The 22,955-nt window shown below is 38.5% G+C and overlaps 1 protein-coding gene across 2 annotated transcripts in view; it reads right to left on the minus strand.

The window, feature by feature from the left end:
• CCDC171 (coiled-coil domain containing 171) overlaps nucleotides 1-22,955 on the minus strand; it is a 145,720-nt gene that overhangs the window by 108,864 nt on the left and 13,901 nt on the right. For both annotated transcript variants that reach the window (XM_027910163.1, XM_027910170.1), the window contains 3 exons: nucleotides 11,610-11,702; nucleotides 10,150-10,310; nucleotides 3,068-3,206 (listed from right to left, as the gene is read on the minus strand). In XM_027910163.1, the coding sequence (XP_027765964.1) occupies nucleotides 3,068-3,206; nucleotides 10,150-10,310; nucleotides 11,610-11,702 (393 nt within the window). The remainder of the gene's footprint in view (nucleotides 1-3,067; nucleotides 3,207-10,149; nucleotides 10,311-11,609; nucleotides 11,703-22,955) is intronic.

Genomic DNA, 22,955 nt, shown 5'->3' on the forward strand with positions numbered 1-22,955 from the left:
AGCTCCTCAGAAAATGAGTATTTTTATTACCTGTCGAGACAGTCTTGTGGTTTAAAGTCATTCCAGTAAAACAATTAAAACAACAGGCTCTATGAACATGACGTTTCTTTCAACTGGGACAATCTATTTTGCTTTTACCTTTCAATAACATAATGTCCATTTTGAATACATCATTTAATACTGTTGCAATTACCAGAAACCTTGAACATGAACAGAATTCTGTCCTGAATTCTCTTCAGGTTTAACATACTTTTACTAAGGAATCTTTCTTTTTTTTCCTTTTTTGCCTGATAAAATGTTTTTTTCCGGTTGACTTAGGGGAGCAAACGTCTTTTAATACTTTCATGCTTGCACTGAAGAAACTTTGTTCTACCAAAAGAAAAAGAGTTTTTACATTTTATTTTTCTTCAATTTATTAATTACCAATCCACCTGGAAAGTGGAACACACTAAGATAACATATGGAATAACTCCATCAACTGAAGAGAAGACACCAACAAACCTGAAGACTCCCTGTGAGACACTGGATTATTATATTAATTATTGGCTCATACCAACTCAAGTGTGTGTGTGGCGGGGAAGGGGTAAGATTGGATTTCATGAAGGTGAGGTGATGCCCTGTCCCACACCCCAGCCCCTTGGAGCCTCCTTGGGCACCCCCAGAGCAGTTGTCAGTCACTGGACACCATGAGCACTGCTCACACCACACCCCAGAGTCCCTGGCCCAGCCCAACACGGGAGTCCCACCTGGGGGTAGGGGTGTGGCCACAGGGGGCCAAAGCAAATAAAGGCAGCAAAGTGAGCTGGCTACATTTGTTTGGACCCTGCCACCTGGACACATGGTAGCTGAACTTTCATGGGACCCTGGTGGTAGCTATGAATTTTCTCTTTTTCTCTCTCTTTCTTTACTACTTCTTCTATTAATCTACTTTCTTGATATTTTGGGTTACTTGAGACCACATGGGTTGGATTTGGCCAAACTGTATGTATTAGCATGTGCTAAGTCAATGCTTTGTGGAATGCTTTAATTTGGTTGCATGTTACCCTCTGAACTTTTGCCAAGATCTCTTATTTCCTAAAGGTTACCAGTAAAGTACCTCCTGAGAAAACATGTGCGACTTTTCTCCTTTGCACTCTCTCTTAAGGTGTTAAAAGAATTGAAGGCTCTTGTAATAGTCCAGAGGGTGGATATTGTTGGAGCATTGCATATTTTTAAAGTAAAACCCTTTGGTGAGCTCATAGCCCGGGGCCTGGGATCTTACATTCTCTGATGCAGGTCTCTGCTCCTACTCACTGATTAGCACAGTGTCTGTCAGTAGCAGGAAACAGACCTCAATTACCTTCTATACTCACAGCTCCTAGGGAAAGGAAGAGGAGAAATTTGCAGGTTTACATTGGCTTTGTATAGAAATACTGCGAATGATACTACACAATGAAAAGAGAAAAGGTTTCCTAGCTCATACAATCATGGAATCATAGAATGGCCTGAGTTGGAAGGAACTTTAAAGTTCATCAAGTTCTAATACCCCTGCTGTGAACAGCAACACCTTCCACTAAACTCTGAGCCCCATTCAACTTGGTCTTGAACACTTTCAGAAATGGGACATGCACAACTTTTCTGTTGTGAAAGCAACCTGTTCCAGTGCCTCCTCACCCTTATAGTAAAGAATGTTTTTCCTAATATCTAATCTAAACCTTCTTTCAGTTTGGAACAATTCCCACATGTCCTATCACTACATGACCTTGTAAAAGAGTCTCTTTCCATCTTTCTTGTAGGCTCCTTTCAAGCACTGGAAGACTGCAACTAGGTCACCCTGAAGCCTTCTCTTCTCCAGGTCGAATAATCACAATTCTCTCAGTCTTTTCTCATAGCAGAGGTTCTCCATCCCTATAATCATCTTGGTGGCCTCCTCTGGACTTGCTCCAACAGGTCCATGTGCTTCTTTTGCTGGAGACCCCAGAACTGGATGGATGGAGCCTCCAGGTGGGGTCTCACCAGATCAGAGCAGAGGGGCAGAATCCCCTCCCTCGACCTGCTGGCCGTGCTGCTTTTGGTGCAGCCCAGGATACAATTGGCTTTCTGGGCTGGGAGCTCACATTGCTGTGAGCCTCTCATCCAACAGCACCCCCGAGGCCTTCTTGGTAGGGCTGTTCTTGATTAGTTCATCCCCCAGCCTGCATCAGGGTTGCCCTGACTCAGATGCAGCACCTCACACTTGATCTTGTTAAACCTCATGAGATTCCCATGGGCCCACTTCTCGAGCTTGTCCAGGTACCTCTGGATGGCATCCCATCCTTCAGATGTGTCAACTGAACCTTTCAACTTGGTGTCATCTGCAAATTTGCTGAAGTTGAACTCAGTCCCTTTCTTTACATCATTAATGAAGATATCCTAAAATTTTTGCTTTGATCCTACTGCTATAAAATAGGATGGCAAAAGTTGTTATTCAAAGTTAAGGTGGATAGAGACCATGGAAAGGCTCCAGCTGGTCATATAAAAGGAGAAAGATTTCAAAAAATAAACCTGTAAGATACATCCAACATGCCAAATGCACACCAAACCAAAACAAAAAAACAACCAAAAAAATCCCTCTTGTTCTCACCTTCAAACAAGCCATTTTCAAACAATTTTTGCAGTCAAATGCTTGCACTAAAACCATATGAAATAAAAGTAAACAAGCCTACACTGGTAGCTAATCAAGCTTCAGAGAAAAAAGCCTGGATAGAAAGATGGAATGTTCTTTGCACAAAATCATAATCCATATCTACAAACGGCCTTCTTCATTAGGTATGCAAATAGAATTTACTCTTCACTCATAGCCATACTTTTAAAATGATTGTTTTCTTCAAATAACTCTTCAGATAAATACTTAGTGTATCACCTAATGTGCTTTTTTGAACTGGCTTCTCCAGTGTATTAGCTATATTTAATCATGTTTTACAAAACAAAGTAACATTAATGATACAAAAGCAGATTTATTCCTCAGCCCAGCACAACAAATGCAGATTATATTCACAGTATGTTTAAAAAACCCTAAGCAAGAAGTGCCAGAGGCCTTTTGTCTTACCATTACAAGATCCTCCTGTAATTCTCTGCAGGTTTTTTCAGTATTCCCTAGTCTGTCAGAGAGGTCTTTAATTGCCGCCTTCTTTTCCTCAATCACTTCTTTCATTTCATTGTTTGAGGAGAAACACTCTCTTTCTAATCTGGAAAGTTTCAACATTAGAACACTTTTATCAAAAATATTTCTGTCAAGTACAGTGTATACTTCTAAAAGATACTCTACAAGTATCACACATATCAGACTAGCACCTGATATGTATATCATACGGCTTCTGAAGCTGCTTGCCTTATTTTTATTTTGACTAAGAAACTTACATATTCCTTCTAAGAAAGACTTTTCAGCTACGGTTACATTCTTTTTTCCATTACCAAGGCTTGTGTTAGACTTCCAGTCATAAATTCATTTGATCATTTGGATATAGCTTCCGAATTACACATAATAAACAGAAGTGATCATGTTTTAATTAATGCTTTAGTTCTCTTCAGAAAGACCATATCACATCTTGCATCATCAACCCTGACTTCAAGTACAAAACTTGCTTCTAAAGTTCCCATGTACCTCGCTGTATTCTTGCCCTGGTTCTGGCCATGACAGGGTAATTTCTGCAGTAGCCAGGAGAGGGCATGGCTAGGACCTGAAGGCTATTCTATACCACCTCACTTCATTTTCCAGAAACAGTGAAGGGCTCCCTTCCCTGGCAGAGGGAATGGTAAGGTATGGTCATGGGCTTCCACAGTGAGCAATCATATATGAATCATTCACATTCATTTTTTTTTCCTGCACATTCTGCCATTAGTACTGTTACAGTTAAAGTTTGTTGTCTTATTTCATTGCTGTTTCCAGTAAATTGTTCTTATCTCAACCTGTGACCTTCAGCTTTTGTGCCTCCAATTCTTGTCTTCAGGCCACTGAGAAGGTGGGGGGAGGGGGTGTGGAGAAGATCAAGTGGCATGTGATTTGGAGTGTTTCAGTGGGAACACTAAATTGGGAAACACCATTCCTAAACCATGACAATTCTACTCAGAATGGCATGACTTCAAAAGCAGCCTATCCAAATTTTTGAACAGCTCTTGTTTGTATCAGTCCTCCTGGCACTCAGGAAAACAAATATACAGAAAGCCTGGCATGGATAAAAAGGCAACGCATGAGAAAACTACAAGGCCAAACAACACCATATAGGGAACACAGCCAGGGACAGGAATCCAAGTAAAAATTCAGAAGGATTGCCTGAATATGTAGGGCTGGTGTCAGAAAAGTCACCTAGAACTAATTTTTGCAAAAGATGACAAAGACAACAAGAAGAGATTTTATGACTCTGTTAAGGTAGGAAAGAAAACATAGACAGGATTCTAGACAAAAAGCTATTTTATCAACAGCAGACAGAGCAGCTTACTACACTCAATGCCTTTTTTGCCTCAATCTTCCCTGACAAGGTCTTCTCCCAAGCCTCTATGACCAGTAAAAGGGCTCGAAAAGGATAATTGCTAGCAGCAGGTGAAGACTGAGTTTGGGATAACTTGGGACAACTCAACCCATAAAAATTGAAAAGGCCAGTTCACCTACACTCCAAGGTTCTGACAAAGGTGGCCAGTGTCTCAATGATATTTCTCATTATTGTTGGGAATGTCACAAAAACTGGGGGAGGTCCATGGCAAGTGGAGAAAGGCAAATGTCATGCATATATTCGGCAGAGGGCAAAAGGAGAAGCCAAGGAACTATAAACCAGTTTGCTTCATTTCAGTCCCTGGAAGGTTATGAAACAAGTCCTTTTGTAACAATTTTCTGGGCTCATGAAAGAAACAAAGATGATTGGGAACACTCAGAGAAGATTTACAGAGGTTTAATCATGTCTGGCCAACCCAGTTATATTCAATGATAAAATTACCAGATCTATAGACAAGAGGAGAGCAAGTAGATTCCTTTAGCAAGGATTTTAGCACTTTCTCACAGAGTATTTTTATAGCTGAGTTAGACCTTCAGTATAGATATGTGAACTACAACAGTGATAAAAAAAGATGTGATGGTAAAGCTCAGATGGTAGTAGCTGGTAACAGGTGCAATAGTGTAGGAGTCTGTATTACAATATGCTTCATTCATCACCTGAATTAGGCCAAAAGGGCAATCTCACAAAGCCTGCAGGTAACAGTAGGTCATGACACAGAACAATTGATACACTCGACAGAAGAGCTGCCACTCTCTACAGACTTTGAGGAAGAACAGGACAGCATGAACCTTCTGAGATTCAACAAGGACAAGTGCAAAGACCTGAATTTAGGAAGCAAGAGCCATCTAAAGTGATGTGGCTGGTAACTGGTTTGGAAGCAGCTATGCTCAAAAAGGGTATGGTTACCATGGTACACAGGCACAAATCAGAAGCATGGTATACAAGTAGAGACAGCTAACATCATCTTGGGCTATATTAATAGTAGCATAGCCAGAAGATCAAGGGAAGTGAGTAATTACCTTTTTTTTGGCACTCATTATAACACATCTAGGTTAATGACCAGTTTTAACTACACATATCCCCCTAACACAGAAGAAAAGCTGGAGTGGGCTAAGGAGATGGTCATCATCGTACTCGGGGGCTGAAATACATGTAAGAACTGAGGGAACTTGGTATGTTCAGCCTAGAGGGGAGATAACTTCAGGGTTTGTAACAGGTCCCCTAATACCTAAAAGAAGACTATCAAGAGGATGCAGCCATTCAAGCAATGTTCAGCTACAGAACAAGAACAGAATCCAAAGTGGTTCAGCCAAGGAGAAACATTTTCCAACATAACGACAATTAAACAGTGGAACAGGTTCCCAGAGAGGTTATGTCACCTCCATTCTCCAGGTTTGCAAGACTTAACTGGATGAAACCCTGAGCAGTCTGATCTCATAGCTAATACTGGTTTGAGCAGCAAGTTGGACTCAGATCTTCTATAATTCCTTTTAACTTGAACTAATCTTTGATGTAACTCTCAGCAGTAAAAACACCCAGGTCTCACTCATTTCTTTTTCTCTTCTCCTATCACTCCTATCTCACTAGAACTGAAAGTAACGCAATGGGCTCAAGGTTCTTCCAACTTTGAAGCTTTTGAATCAATATTGTAACTTTCTGATCTATTTCCCATAGATCAATGTGTCTTTTTAGCTGAAGGACTACTTCACATAGTCCTCCAAATATCTATATGCTTCTGCACAGCCTGGATGATTTTTTGAATTAGCTGTAGATGGTTACTTATTATTCTTCTAGAACTTGCCTGTTTCAGACCCCCAAAATAGCTTCTACTCTCACAGCTTTTGGAAAAACAGCAAAAGCAGTTCCAAATTATTCTATGTCATGTTGTTAGTCTTCAAGAAAAGTAAATTCACACAGAGACCCAAATCCCATGTTGTCTCCAATTTAAATAGTGCTACTGGGTTCGGAGCTAATTAATAAATTATGCAACCCAGAAAAGCCTGTTCATTTGGTTTTAGTTATTACAACTATCTTTTTTTTGTGAGAAAATAAAAAATTATGCAACCCAGAAAAGCCTGTTTGCTTGGTTTCAGTTATGACAACTAACTTTTTTTCTGAGAATATAAATTCTAATAGCATTGCAGAGCTTCCAACTTTGGTATTATTTACGTACATCAAGTCCAGCTAAAGAGACATACAAGTGTTCTAGCACAACAAATTAAAGTCTCTAAGACTTTCCTTTGGCTAAAGCTTAAAGACAATTCATGCAACTCCTCTAGAAAAATAGAAAATATGTTTGGGTGCCAAACTATGGCTTAAAAGAAAAAGCCAAGATCCTGACATTGTCTGAAGTCCAAGGACCAGAGCCTTCAAAGGTAAGTAGATCAAAGGCTCTTGTATTCTCTCTGAAGGTGTCTGGTGAAAGCAATCACTGATATTCACCAGTGTTACTGAGACTTGTGTGCTTCAAAGAATAACAAGGGCACAGGAAACCGATGAGTCAGTACATGCTCACCCCACATAATTACCTCAAGAGAACTGAACAGATTAATGTCCACCTCAGAGAAAGCTTGACCTTCACTACCTATCTTTAAAGAGGTCTGGAAATTTAGGTGTCTGGACTAACAAAATTTTAGGGATAGGCTGTTTAGGTTTCTTCAAGTTCTGTTAACAAAACCACTAACTGTTTTAATTGTGTTTTAAGTGTGTTTTCATTCTCTGAAATTAGAGGACAATTTGCTCTCAAAAAACTCAGTACGCAGAAGTTGCTAGGAATAATTACCTGAATCAACACATGATTGCAAATAGTGAAAAGTACTGTTTGGATATTAGTCTACATTTGTTCTCATATCCAGTTAACAGAACAGTTGCTTCAGGTAGGCATAAATTCTGTTTTATATCAAAACTCCCTCTGAGATAGGGCTAAGAAATGTTGAACATAATTATCCTGTTTAGAGGAAGAAGGCAAGGTTTTTTAAGGTCTATGTTGTATTTTAGAAACACAAGTACTTACTTCTCTGTAAGCAGTGATATTGACACTTCTATGGCAAATGCTACCGTAACTGTAAAAATTGTATTTCATAGTCTTAGCCACTACAAACACACATACTCAAGTATTTTGTGCAGGAATTCCAAACAATGAAATATAGTGCCTAAAAAAACTCTTTTTTATTTTTTTTTTTGAGGGTAAGGTCTTTGTTTAAGAGTTCTTCCCATTTTTTAAAAGTATAACTTTTGTGCATCAAAAATATCCTAGAAATAAATCCCTTCAGTTCTCAAAGAAATAGCTTCATACATGTAGATAAAATATTCTCATAAGGAACAAAACACTACTGAATGCACAATGCAATTCAATATCTAACCATTATCCTTACATTGATCTTAATAATCTAATACAGAAAAATATCTTTAAGATTTTCTCGAAGACTTAATTGCAAAATTACTACTTATGGATGTTCACAGTTTTTAACTAAAAAATTTAAAAAACAGATTTTAAAATTTAAAAAACAGATCTTGTAGTAAGATTTGCAAAGTTCTTATGATTTGGAAAATTCCTCGAGATGTTTAAGCTTCCATTAAAAATGCTGCTAATTAGCTTATATTTTACCTCTATTATCATCTCTTGATTTTCAGAACATATTTATACTAACAGCTGCCTGACTGACTACAGAAAGCAGCCATGTTGAAAAGACAACTTTTTTTTTTTCTAAACTGAAAACCACTCCAGCTTAACAAGCATCAGACAAAAAACACTAAAGAAGCTCCAGGTTTCACTTGAGGATGAATCTGGCTAGTCTAACCTCAAACACATGGATGAACCTTGGAATATCAGACCCTGGGAGAAGTGAAAAAGTGGTTCAAGAACAAACACAGGAAGAATATAGTTCAAGAAAACTTTTGCAGCATTAATTTTTTCATATTTTCTGTACCACTTAAATATGGTAAACTACCAAAAAGAAAAGAAATAAAAACACAAGACCAGACTAAAAACTAAAAAAAAAACCCTATAACGAAAAGGAAAAAAGAACAATAATGCATATTCTGTGTAAGAATAAGAAGTTACTTACAAGAAAAACTCAGACAGTGCAAAGTAGCCTGTAAAAGTAGCCAGTAAAACTACTGATGCAACAGCCATTCCTCTGAAAAAGGCTGTTTTGAATACAAAGAAAAGTGTTCTTTTTAAAACCAAGCAACCAAAAAGGAATAAAATGTCAAATCAATGGTACAGGCCTTCTCCAGTTCAAGAAAAGGCCAAGAATTTGGTATTAGTTTTGTGTCATGTATTTGCTGACAGAGAACTCATGCTCAAAGCAAAAACAACCACACAGGATAAGATTACATCTTAATTAACTGACAGCAGAGAATTCAGGACAATAGAGAATCTTGAAATAGGCATACTCAGTTTCCCACCTGTGAAGACTGCAGTCTTCCTGAAGCATCACTTTACATTACTATCATAATGTATTTCACACATTTTCCCAATTTTTTATCAAAAAAACTGTTTCTTTTTCTTTGAGAAAAAAGTTTACCTAAATACACAACCTTACATTCAGACCTCTTCTGATCTTATTTTAATGAAGAGCTCTAAGGTGTTTATAATACAGCATAGGTTTCAACTATGTAACTAAAAACACCTCTGTAAGCATGAGTATAGAAAGACTCTCTCAGGCCACAAACTTCCTTTTTTGTAGGGAAATCAGTTTCTTTTTTCTCCACTACTGCTTGTATAAATAAGTCACCATAAATACCTTTGTACAGACCCACATAATCCTAGATTATGTGGGATCCTCTCATTACCAAACCATTCTACTAGCTTGAGTCTCTTCCCACACCCCCACTGTATTCCACCCCCTGTATGTCTTAAACTCCCTCTTTCCCTAAATTTAACCAACTGCTATCCTGTATTTCACCAACTCCTCAGTTCTCTGTCTTCCAACACCATTCTTCTTCCTGACATTTTCTCACCCCAATTTAAACTTGGTTCAGCCAAGGAAGAAGACTCAGTACAGTGCATCCTATATCTGCCAGGGGAACATAGCAAAGCCGTTCTTCCAAAAACCATCTACTACCACAGACACAGCAGATTGCTCTGGGCAGGAAAGGAATCCCAGTAATTTCATCTGCTCTCATACACTTAATTCCTTTTTCTAGTTTGTGTTACCTAGTTAAAACTTTCCACCATCATTCAAAAGTTGAAAATGAAGATAATTCACTACAAATTACACACAACTAGACAGGACTCTGAAAGATTCATCTAGCTTACTGAAAAATAGCATTTTCATAATAATGTAAGTTTATACTGAAGAAAAAAAATCCATTCTAACCCTGCCATGTGTGCTTTCTCACACACCTACCAAACATATAGGAGATAGGATCTTATTATAACTATCATTTTCAACGTTTTTGCTTTGCCAATTAATCCGTAACAGATCAGTTACTTTATTCACCAACCCATACTATGTATGATTACTGATATGGACCTGTTATTATTGGAACATCAGGTTATGAACCTCGGTTTGGTTTGGGAAATTACATTAGATTCTGTTGTTTTATACTGACTGAACACTACACAAAATGTAAACTATAACTGGTAATCAAGCTGCCTACTGTTATTTTGCAATGAATTTAAAAAGAAACTTACGCATTGAGTTTTTCCAAGTTCTCCTGGGCATTGTGTTTTTCTCTCTCATATGCATTTTCTAACTCTTTGAACTCTTTCCTGATCGTTTCTAAATCTGAAAGAGTTTCTGCTCGTCTGTATTTTTCCACACGCACAGCTTCTTCAAGTTCTTGAATTCTTAACTACCAAGTGATAAGAAAGCAATTAAAGCAAGTTAGGAAAGATTATGATCTTTAATGCTAGTCTGTTTTGCTTTGCAGGAGACTATATTCTATAATTCTACATAGAAGCCTATACACATGAAAAAACTTTGAACATATCTAAAAATGTAGGAATACATAAAGTTCAAAACTGAGACAAACAGATATGCTGACCAAAAGTACCTTCTGCTCTCATTTGGAGGCGTCTGGCTCTTCCCATTTTCCTGAAGTTTTCCAGAAGAATTCTATTTTTTAAATAGACATGAAAGTGTGGGACTAACAGTAAAGGCTACACTTCCTTTCAGAACAAAGCACACTTCAAGCTTGTTCATGTGTATAAGCAAGGAAGAAAAATTCATCAGTTATTCACCCATAAAAGACAAGTCTCTCATTTTAAGAATGTTATCCTCCCAGTTTCTTTGTATTTTGCAAAAATGGAGAGGAAATTAGGCAAACTAAATCTTTTCTACTAGTTTAATCACCACTTTTAAAATTTAAGTGCCAATATATACAGAAGATGATGAAAATGAGAAAATAACTGACAGAATAGTGGCAATACCTCTTTTTGTTACTCAGAAAATAGGAAGAAACATATACCAAAATTACTTTTTTTTTTTGCTTAGTTTTTCAAAAGTCCCGTGTGAAGGGCTTGTTAGCACTAAGCAATCACCACTTATCTTTTTAAAAAAAATTTTTTTTAAATAAACCATAATTGCTTTATTGGGTCAGACACTGTGATACACTTTAATAATACAAGAATTTAGTATTCAGGTATATATACTACATTTATTTATTTAATCAATCTTTACTGGTAACTGTAGATATTATAACTTTGAGGCTCAAATGTACTCTGAGCAATTATGTAACTCACACTCCTAAAGAAGCTGGATGAATGCACTGTATGTCCAAATTGTTTTAAGTGCCCATTCAAAAGATACAGGGCAGGATATTTAAACAGTAGTAGAGTGCTTAACTATTGTGAAACATTTCCTTTTCCCTCACTGTTTAAATGCTAGTGGGAATTCTCAAATCTACAAGTGTGATGTATTTTATTATTTATTCTAATAACTTTAAAGTTCCCTGAAAAGCAGATATTCTTGTACTCTCTCCTTCTATATATTAGAATTATATATATTATTATTCTGACACTTATTGCAAAAAATCTATCCAGTGTTTTCACTGGAGCAAGTAAGTGGTCTTAACATTTTTGGAGCATTGTACCTTCACAACTTCAACTGTTTTACTATAAACTTGTACAAAATATTTAACAAAAGAGTTTACCTGGATGATCTCTGAAGTGAAATTGGATTCTAATTGTGCTGCTCTCTCTGCTTCAATGCTTTCTTCCAGTTTCTTTGTTCTCACTGCAGCTGCCTAAAAGTACCATTTTGAGGATATTTAAGTCCAGAGAGATGACATAAAGTCTGCTCAATTCATTAAGTATATTAACACCCATATAGCAACCTGATATATTTGAACTGCTTGCACTTTGGCATTGTGAAAACCCATACCAAAAAATACATATACAAATAATTTTTACATATATAGAATATTAAATTAATATTTTCTATTTAGGTAAATAAATTGATGTGGCATTATGTTGTTGCTGCATTTTTTATAATCAAGAAAACTGCAGCCAGGGTCAGAAAGCAGAAGGATCAAGTTAAATATTCTACCTATTCCCTTACTATTTTTCACCTGAGGCAACATAACTACGCTCTGTATGTTCCAAAATACAGTGATGTATCAATCGAGCATTTAAAGTTTCATAAATGAGATATGAAGCACAGAGAAGATTCTTCAAAAATATGTTGGCTCTGGCACCTGATTTCCAATTAAGGTGCCCAGAACAGAATTCTTTGCAGCTCTAGACTAGTCACAGTTTCCCTACAACAAAAATCTCTGAACTCTGTAATGCTTTAAAGCACTAAGTTATTGATTTTGGAAAAGTAAAACAAATTAGTAAGTATGTGAGACTTCATTTTGACTCTGAACATTTAAAAGAAGAGAAACATTAACAGATCTTAAAATAAAAGCTCCCGGCAATAAATTTAAACTTTGTATAAAACACATCCAAAAAAAAGGAAATACTTTTGAAATTGATATCCATGGAAGACCTACTAAAGAGAAAATCAGCAACAGCATAAGAGCTTACCAAACCTACTCTGCAGTAAGGTCTGAGAAGTTTGCCTCCTCCCATGAGTTTTATCTGCTTAACACAATAAAAAAATTCACAAATCCTGCACAAATACTCCCAGTGTAGTTTCATAATGCTAAGATTATTCTCATAAATAAGAATGTTACTCCAGTCTTCAAAAACAGGAAGAAGGAGGACCCAGAGAACTACCTGTCAGTCAGCCTCACCTCAGTTCTTAGAATGGTGACTGAGTACTTCATTCTGGAGGCCACATCTGTCCACATGGAGAACACGAAAGTGATCAGAGTAGTCAGCACAGATTTAGGAAAGGGAAATCATGCTTAAGCAACCTGAATGCCTTCTACAATGGTGCAACTGGCTGGATGGATGAGGCAAAAGCACTGAATGCCATTCACCTGGACTTCAGCAAGGCTTTTGACAGTTTCCCATGACATCTTCATAAGGCAAACTCTGGAAGAGTGGGCTGGATGAGTAGATGGTGAGGTACACTAAGAATTGTCAGAACAGCAGATCCCAGAGGGTTGTGACCAGAGGCTCAAGGCCTGTAATCAACACTGTCCCTCATGGTTCAGTGCTGGGCCCAGTATTGTTTAACTTCTCCATCAGTGACTTGGATGAAGAGGCAGATGCCTCCTCAGCAAGGTCACTGATGACACAAAGCTGGGAGGAGTGGCCGATACCCCAGAGGGCTCTCGACAGATTGGAGAGATGGGCAGAGAACTGCCTGAAATTCAACAAAGGCAAATGCAGGGTCCTGCAACTGGAGAGGAATAACTCGACACCAGTACAACTGACGGAAAGCAGCTCTGCAGAAAAGGACCTGGGGGTCCTGTTGGACAACAATCTGTCCATGAGCCAGCAGTGTGCCCTGGTAGCCAAGAAGGCCAATGGGATCCTGGGTTGCCTTAGGAAGAGCATTGCCAGCAGGTCACCAGAGGTGATCCTGCCTCTCTACTCAGCCCTTGCGAGGCCACACATCTGGAGTGCTGTGTGAGTTCTGGGCTCCTCAGTGCAAGAGACATGGAGCTCCTGGAGCAGGTCCAGCAGAAGGCCACAAAGATGATTGGGGAACTGGAGCATCTCTCTTACGAGGAAAGGCTGAGGGAGCTGGGCCTGTTCAGTCTTGAGAAGAGACAGTTGAGAGAGGACCTCATCAATGTGTACAAGTATCTGAATGGAGGATGTCAAGAGGATGGAGCTAGGCTCTTCCCAGTAGTGCTGAGCAACAGGACAAGAGACAACTGGTAGAAACTGATGCAGAGCAAGGTCCACCTGAACACAAGGAAGAACTTCCTTCCTGTGAGGGTGACCATGTACTGGAACAGATTGCCCAGAGAGGTTGTGGAGTTCTCCTGCACTAGAGATATTCAAGAACTGTCTGTTCCCTTCCAACTTTACTCATTCTGTGACTCTTTGAAAAATAACTTGCTTAAGACTCTCAATACTGTCTAGGCACTATTCCTTCCAACCATCCTAATCCCCTTTGCCCCTAGTGGAGAATTAGCAAACTACCTCCTGCTGTAGAGGGACTCCTTGGCATCCTCCAACAGGTGAACATCTGCCAACAGAATGTTTTTAGTCAAAAATAATGCCAGCTTATTAAAAGTGGTCAGTGAACAATAAATATATGTGGATTTCATTTCTTTTTTAAAACATTACCAACTCCATCTAAAAATTCTATTTTATGCTTGATGAGAAGATAAAGGAAACAGTGAGGAAAGTACCTATCACAACATTTAGAGTGGGAAATATAATTTTTAAAAAAATTAAATGAAGAAATGGAAACTCCACTGAAAATATTTCACTGCATACCCTAAAGAGCAAAAACATTTTTCTGTCTTTCTGTGGCTTGTTCAAGTGTCATTCTTAAAGCAAACAATGAAATGAAAAAAGTGATTCTACACGTAAAGTTCTCAGGAACAACATACTAATTCACAGACTTTGTACTGAATTTGACTTCTAAGTATTATTTTATTTCCTGAGCACTTCTCCATAGTACAATTACGCCTTCATCTCAGCCTCTCTTCAGCTGAAACCACAGCTGGAAAACACTTCAAAATGGTTAACTATTCCCTCAAATGGAACCCCCTAGAACTGTTAGATTTCATCAGTCCAAAGATTAAAAATAAAAACAGAAATAAGAAATAATAGCTTGAATGAGGGCATCTGCAAGAATTAAAAACTAGAGTAATCAGATTCTCTCTAACAGAACATATAAGGATCAGTTCTCTGTATAGATTTTTTTAAAAGTAGCATGTATCTCCTTGAGCTGACATGATGGACACAACGCAAGAACAAGCAATGTGGTCCAAAGGAAACACAAACTCTCAAAATTACAGAAACCTCAGTCCTAAGAAAATCCTGAGACAATAAAGGAAGAGAGGCAGGAGCAGGCAGACACCTGTAAGAAGTGCCAACATATCACTCCTTTGCTGACTGAGGTTTGCAGATCTTAAGTTTGCTTGAGTTGTCACAAGTCACTGAAGAATTAACTTGTAGAATCAGCATGTGTACAAAAACAGAAGCACTGGAACAATTAGTGTTTCAGCTACAGACATTCCTGCTGATCTCTGGAACAGGAGAAACAGCTCCTATTTGCAAGCAGGACAGTGTGTCTAGCCTACTGTCAAAGAGTTATGAACACTAGACACCAATCAAAGAAGAGCCAGATGTACCTGACATATATCCAATGGAAAGTATTCATATAGACTTAAGATAATACACACAGAAAAATTATATTAGAAACCAGAAATCAAACTATCTGTTTGACAGGTAAGTATCATCTTACAGATCATATCCCCATACAAAGGCATGAGAAAACTGACTTTTTCAAAACTGGAGTGTCTTCACAAAGTTAGGAATACTAATGCCCTATTCTTGATTTTGAAGTTCCTCTTCTAGAAATTGATTCTTTAAAGCTTTTCCTCAGTTCGTTACGATTTTGATTTTTAAAATCTTGTTTAAATTAATTCACTGGATCTTCAAAAAACAAACACCCAGAGAAAGAAATAAAATGTCTTTTCATTCAAGACAAGTCACTGTCAGGGATCTGACAGAATCTGCCACTAGTTTCTTGTATTGTTAGAAGCCAAAGATGAAGAATAAACCATAGTCTTCTCAAAAGTCTCAGAAGATTACTCAAGCAAACCTTAATCTTATCTTACCAGTATATACACTACACTCTGAAGACTCACATGCTTAAAAAAGCTTGCAGAAAAATTACTTATGTGAATTGAGCATCTACATCATGTAGATGCTGTGTCTGGTGGAGCGATGAATATTCTTTTTCCTCTGCTCTATGATTTTTTTGCTGAAGCTTATGGTTCACCACACATCTAGCAAATACAAAAATCAAATGCCAGCAAAACAGTGAGAAATTAGTCAGAAAACAAAAGCTTCACGAGAGATATTAAACCAGCCATTAGCACATAAGCATTGCTAAGCAATACTGAGTTATTAAATGTAAAGAAATTCAGATTTGCTTAGATTGTTCTAAGGAAAAGATTCTTGGTATTTCTATCTATCACAGTGCACATCAGCCATAGAACTTACACTTGGATTCCAAGCTGAGTCTGAAGATTCAGTTGGGAAGAACACAGCTGCAATAAAATACTATATAGAAAATCTCTTCTATTTTGCTAGTAAAGGCTCAAACAGGCTCTATTTATATGCACTTCCTTTCACAGTGAGAAGCTGCATGCTCCACCAGCGAGAACAATCTATTACACATTCTGTGAGTGAAAGAAAAGTGTCAGGGATGAGACTAGCCTGTAAAGCCACGCTAAAAAATCCAAAAAGAGAAACAGGCAGGAGAGGAGTTTTGTGTTCCTGTCTGACAAACAGAAAGACAGTGGTACCAGAGCCAAACCTCTCTGAATCAAATGAAAGGTAAGAATCAGTATCCTTACTGAATCACGCATATGAAAACTTTACACAGTGCCTGTTTATAAAAAAGCTGTGAAAAAAATAACCTAGAGCAAGCTTGCAGGCCACAGGTATCCAGACCATAAGCTCTCATCTGGGAATACATTGCTCTCAAATGGGAATACATTGTGATTTAGCACTGATAGCTTCTTGTTGGGTCCAAATCCATCTCAATGACAGACCACAAAGTGAGTTCTCCAATGATTAAAAAGTGCTTGCTTATCCAACATCAAAAACATTGGTTATTCTGCAAGATTTAGTCACTTTTTACCTTCATGTTCACCTAACAGGATATATGAAAGCAGATATCTTACTAAAGTAAGTTTGGCAGATGCAAACTCATGGAATTTCTAAAGTTTCCTTAGATATTTAAGCTGAGTCGATTTCAGTTTTAATTTAAAGATATCTGGGATCAATTTCCATGATAGCACAGACAGAATTGCGACTTTTGAGAAACAGTAAATAAACATGACTAAGAAAAATTAAGCCAGCCTTAAATCTTGTGGGCAACCATGCCATATGTTTAATCTAAACTCTTAAGGTTCAGTTGCTTTTTCCAGTGTCTATTATCAAAGCTAATGTGATTTCTAGGAAACATTTTCTGCATGATAACAGTTTGCAATACCATTTTCCAAACTGTCCTTTGTTCCACTTTTCTCAGCCCCTCACACTTGCTCCAAGTATGCAATATTTGTGAATACTGGTGTAGTCCATACTGAAGGTGTAATTCAGAATCCTATTTTGTGCAATACCACATTTGCGGTTTGACATTTGCATTTTCATAAAAATAGCCTTTATCAGATAAGCTACAAAGAAAACAACTGGGGAGAGAAAGTACATTTACAGTATGTTTGGATACAGTAATGGAAGTAATTTTTCTCTTCTCTGCTTCTATTTAGACCAGTCCTGCAAGATGTTTCAGATTCATTTTACTAACAAGTTATCAGGATACTCACAGTTTCCCAAAGCTGAGGTCCAACATCTATGTGAAATACTCACCAAAGATAAAGCTTTAAGTTAAGAAGATACACATGTACTCACATCTGGATCATCATCCACCCACTCTGTGCTTCATATTCAGATTAAGACCTTATTTAAGAGCATTTCCCTATACTCATAACTCAAACCAGGGGGTCTAAACACATCTTAGGGAGATGTGCCAACCACTTCCACCAAGTGTTAGAAAGGCTGATGCCTCTTGATCGTGGTAAGGTGGAGCCATCTCCTGTTCAGAAAATAAACAACCTTTTAGTAACTGTAAGTTCCTTGAATGCAAACAATTCCTAACCACCGAACTAAATGTTCTTTCAGTCTGATCAAGTGTGGCTAACCCTCACTATATACATTTCCTGACCTGAAGCCTAGAGAACAGTCTCAGTGACATGTAGTCACTGAGTAGTCATGCTTGACCTGCACAACACTGGATAAACAAGCACGCCAGCCTGGAAGCTTCAAGTTAAACCATATGCCTGACTTATGTGTAAAACAAACTAGGACTGCTAAACTGATACAGTTTGGTTGCCATCAGATATCCATTCCAAGCTGCTACAGAGTTGCAGCTGGAAAAGCCATCTGAACTACTCTCTCTTTCCAGAGTACCTTGAGGGGGAAAGATGTCTTTTTCGGTTCTCATGTTCAGTAGCTTCTCATATTGGAAGTCTACTATAAGGTGTCCCCAGAGCCCTCTTTTCTCCAGTCTGAACAGTCCCAGCTCTATCAGCCTATCTTCATAGGACAGGTGCTCCAGTCCCCTGATTACCTTCATGGCTCTCCCTCCTCTGGACTTGTTCTAAAGGTCCATTTCAGTGAAGTCATTACATGCTTCTTATGTTTGGGAACCCAGAGGTGGATGCAGCACTCCAGGTGACGTCTTACTAGGGTAGAGTAGAGGGGTAGAATCACCTCCCTCAACCTGCTGTCTGTGTTGCAGCCTAGGACGTGGTTGGGTCTCTGGGCTGGAAGTGCACATTGCTGGGTCATGCTGAGCTTCCCCTCGAGTCTTTCTCCACAGGGCAGCTCTCGGTGCATTCTCCTCCCAGCCTGTATTAGTACTCAGGATTTCTCTGACCCAGGTGCAAGCCCGTGCACTTGGTCTTGTTGAACTTAATGAGTTTTACACAGGCCCACCTCTCAAGCCTGTCAAGGTCCCTCTGGATGGCATCCCTTCCCTCAGGTGTGTCGACCTTACCACAGAGCTTGGTCTCATTGACAAACTTGCTGAGGGTGCACTCAATCCCACTGTCCATGTCACCGACAAAGAAGTTAAACAGCACTAATCCCAGTACCAACCCTTGGTCAAGAACTGGTGTCCACTTGGATACTGAGCTGTTGACCATAAGCCTTTGAGGACAACCGTCCAGCCAATTCCTTATCTATCAAGTATTCCATCAAAGCCATATCTCTCCATTGGAGACATAAGGATGTTGTGTGTGACAGTGTCAAATGCTTTGCACAAGTCATTATGTCAGAGACCTTGTTGCTGGAGAAATACAAACTTTGGAGCCACCGCAGAGATACCATTATGAAAGCTGCAGTGCTTAGAATCCTTCAAGTATGTAATATTATATATTTATAAATATATCTAGAGAGTATACTTTTATATATATGTATTATAAGTAAACTACGTACTAAGTGTGCAGTAACTAATATAGTCACACTATATACCTTCACAGTAGCAAGAACTTCTAGATGCCAGTTGTGCATTGCAGAGATGCTAGAAAGCAGAAGATGAAGTCCAGGGGTAAGCCACCAAGAAGTGCGTAGAAGACGACAAACACTAGTTTAAAGTTTAACCATCAGTACTGACTAAAGAACATGTCCTCTCTGACACTGCTTAGAGCTTTTGCAAGTTGTTCTGATGGAAACCATAACTTACCTGACGGTGCAATTCAGGGTGGAATTAGAGCAACAAGGAGAAAAAAAGAAAAAGCAGGTCTGCAGGTTTTGGGGGTTTTAGTTCTGTTTTCAGCTGAGACCGAAATTTCTTGTTTCATTGACTTAGAGACAGAAATAAACCCACATTCTCCAACGTATTGCTTGTGCAAATATGGATATGGACCATCACCCAAGTCTTTGGTGCAGTCATTTCCCCATCACAGCAGCATTACCAAGATAATACAAGAGCACATATTTTAGCAGGACATGAAAAGGTCAATATGTAACAGAAGAGGGGTTGGAGTAGAAAAGGCAGTGTGAAAGCTAAGAGAATGGTCTTTAAATGGTAACTAACAGTCACAGAAATATGACAATGTACTCAGTCTCAGAAATTAAATGGATAAAGTTATGGGACATTTTTCAGGCCTCATGAGAAAGACTTAAAAACTTTGAGACCTTGAGTTTCAGCTTACTAAGAGCTGGCAGCCTCAAACACATAAAACAAACAATAGAAAGTCATTACATTTCTGTGAGCAAGGCAAAGAGTTTGAAATTTATGAACTAATAATTCTGTTTCTCATGGTAAAATCCACATTCTCATTGCAAAATCACTTTCCCACCCGGCTTTTTGGCTGGGACATCACAAGAAAAACTGTTTTATATAAAAATTGCTCTACATTTCCCAAGAATCATCATTAGGTATGGAGCTAAAGGCTAAAATAAAAGACACTAGTGCTGGGAAATTGATTATAATAGATAGTAGTATCTTGATGAGTTCAACAGAATTAGATCAATAATTTCTCTGGCTACTGAATCTTAGCCTAAAGAGGAAGAATGATGTTAAGGTTTGCATTCTTAATTTTTCTAACACAGTATGTTTTCTATTTCAGAAAGACTCCATGTCCACACAATGGCATGGCATGTTGGTATCAATGCAAACTGGAAAGCTAGCAGGTTAGACAGTGCATCAACAGCTGTCTTTCAACTGAAGAGTCCACTAAAACTTGCTATTATTCTTTCTTTTCATTTCTAAATTCAGAAACTAGAAATTTCCTCTTTTAGACCATGATCAGAATAATGATTGAAGGGTAAAATCAGAACAGTATTTGGAAAGAAAAAAAAAAAAATAAACAAGAAAAAAACCCAACAGGGCGTAGGCAGATTTTTTTACATTCCCTTTTTTATAATAGCTTATTGGGTATAATTCTTCAAAAGAGTACCATTGTACAAAAAGAAAGAGTTCTAAATTTAACATTTCCTTTAATTACCGAAAAGAAGTATTCTCCTCTGGATTTCTCCCTTATGTCCAGCAGAGGGTAGTAAAAGAACAGTTTTGTGAAATCCGAGGAGTTCATTGCTTATCAAGAAGTAATGTATAACAAAAGATTTTAAGATTGGCTTTCAAGTGGAATTACACTACTCATCACACAATCACCTTTAGAAGTTTGCTGCCATCATTAAGAAATTAAGTACACATTTGCTAACCAAATCACCATTAACACAAGGTACTCTGTATGGAAATTGAAGACATCTCCTATATCCATCAATTTCAATCCACAAACTAAAAATTCTATGAAGAGAGATAAAGAAATACAGGGCTACTTCATGAAAAACCTTATACCAAGTGTGTACTACTGGGGTGTACTACTACAAGGCTTCTGTATCCTAACGAAAATCCAGCTCAGATATAGATATCATGACCCACTTAATGGATGAAGGCAAGGTTGTGAATGTTATCTATTGAAACTTCAGTAAAGCCTTTGACCTAATTTTCCAAGCATTCTGGTGGAGAAACTTGTTCCTTGTGGTGTAGACAGGTGCACTCTCTGCTGCGTGGCTGGGCCCAGAGGGTGGTGGAGGATCGAGTTACATCCAGTTGGCATCCAGTCGGCATCCAGTCACCAGTGGTGTTCCCCAGAGCTCAGTATCGGGTCCAGTTCTGTTTAGTGTCTTACTGATGTTCTGGACGAGGGGATTCATTGCACCCTAAGTCAGTTTGCAGATGAAAACAAGTTCAGCAGGAGTGTTGATCTGCTGGAGAGTAGGAAGACTCTGCAGAGGGGTCTGGACAGGCTGGGTGGATGGGCTGAGGCCAGCGGTATGACGTTCAACAAGGTCAAGTGCTGGGTCCTGCACCTGGGTCACATGCAGCACTACAGGCTGAGGAAGAGCGGCTGGAAAGAAGCCTGGCAAAAAAAGACTCACAGTGCTGGTCAACTGCGACTGAACATGAGTGCCCAGGTGGTCAAAAAGGCCAATGGTATCATGGCTTTTAGAAAAAATGTTGTAGCCAGCAGGACTAAGGGAGTGATCACTCCCCTGTAGTCAGCACTGGTGAGGCTGCACCTTGAATCCTGTGTTCAGTTTTGGACCCCTCACTACAAGAAGGACACTGAGGTGCTGGAATGAGTCCAGAGAAGGGCAACAAAACTGGTGAAGGGTCTGGAGCACAAGTCCTATTTGGAGTAGCTGAAGAAGCTGGGAGAGTCTCTCATGATTCCATGTGAATGGAAGATGGAGAAAAGAAGGCTCAAAGAAGACCTTATCACTCTCTACAACTACCTGAAATGTGGGTGTAGTGAGGTGGGGATCAGTCTCCTCTCCCAGGTAACAACTGACAGGACGAGATGACATAGTTTCAAGTTATTCCAGGAGAGGTTTAGATTAGATATTAGGAAAAAATTCTTCATAGGAAGGGTTGTAAAGCATTGGAACAGGCTCCCCAGAGAACTGGTAGAGTCACCATTTACTTTTACTATTGTAGGCCCTTTCAGACAGTTACACACACGCAATTTCCTTTTGAGATGGTAAAGTGAGATGCAATCTGACAAAAGCATACATATTGAAGTCTCACTTAGACTTTTTTATTTGATTCAGAGATTTGTGATAATTTGCTAAAACTTTCAAATGCAAGAGGCTTCTTCATATACTTTTTCTTAATCTCTGCTTAAATAGCCATACTTACAATAAGTACCACAAGACTCGTTTTTCTGTAGACTGAATATGTTGTTTTCTCATGACATTATCAAGACATTAGGAAAGTTAGAATGATTTAACAAAAATAAAGAAGCTAAGAAAATATTTTATCTGATTATGGGTTATCAGGTAACATTCCCTGATAAGATTATCGTTAGGGGTATAGCAATTGTTCATTTTCAAAAAAATGAATGCTGTCTTTTCAAATTTACAGATAGTGGGTACATGCAATCAAAATATTTAGAAAGATAAATAATTTGCTGCCTTGCTCCTCCTCCTTTCAGCTCATGATTCCTATGCTATTACATTAAAATCCATGAAGTTACAAAAAGAGCCCTTATTTGAGTATTTGGAAGCAAAACTCTTTGATTTTTAAAAGGGCCACTGGAACCCGCCAGTACACAGCACTTTCCAGCTGAAGGCAATTCCACTTAGGCCAATACGTGCAGCTCACAATACATGACAATAGATTTCCAGTAGAACTCTTTGAGGACACAGAGGTCTACCTTGTTGGTCAATAAGTCAGTGGTTTTAGATGGTGAGCTTTGATCTTCCCTGTAGGAATTTTCTTTTGTACTTCAGCTTCAATGCAGGACTCTACCTACCTAGAAATCAATGCTTTAAACACTTCTTTTGCCTTTAAGAGAAAAACAACAGAAAACTAACACAGCTGAAAACTGTCACTTGTCCTTTTA

The sequence above is a fragment of the Empidonax traillii genome, unplaced genomic scaffold, assembly GCF_003031625.1.
Source record: "Empidonax traillii isolate 1590-97213 ecotype Southwest subspecies unplaced genomic scaffold, ASM303162v1 scaffold28:size2823434, whole genome shotgun sequence".
NCBI lineage: Eukaryota > Metazoa > Chordata > Aves > Passeriformes > Tyrannidae > Empidonax > Empidonax traillii.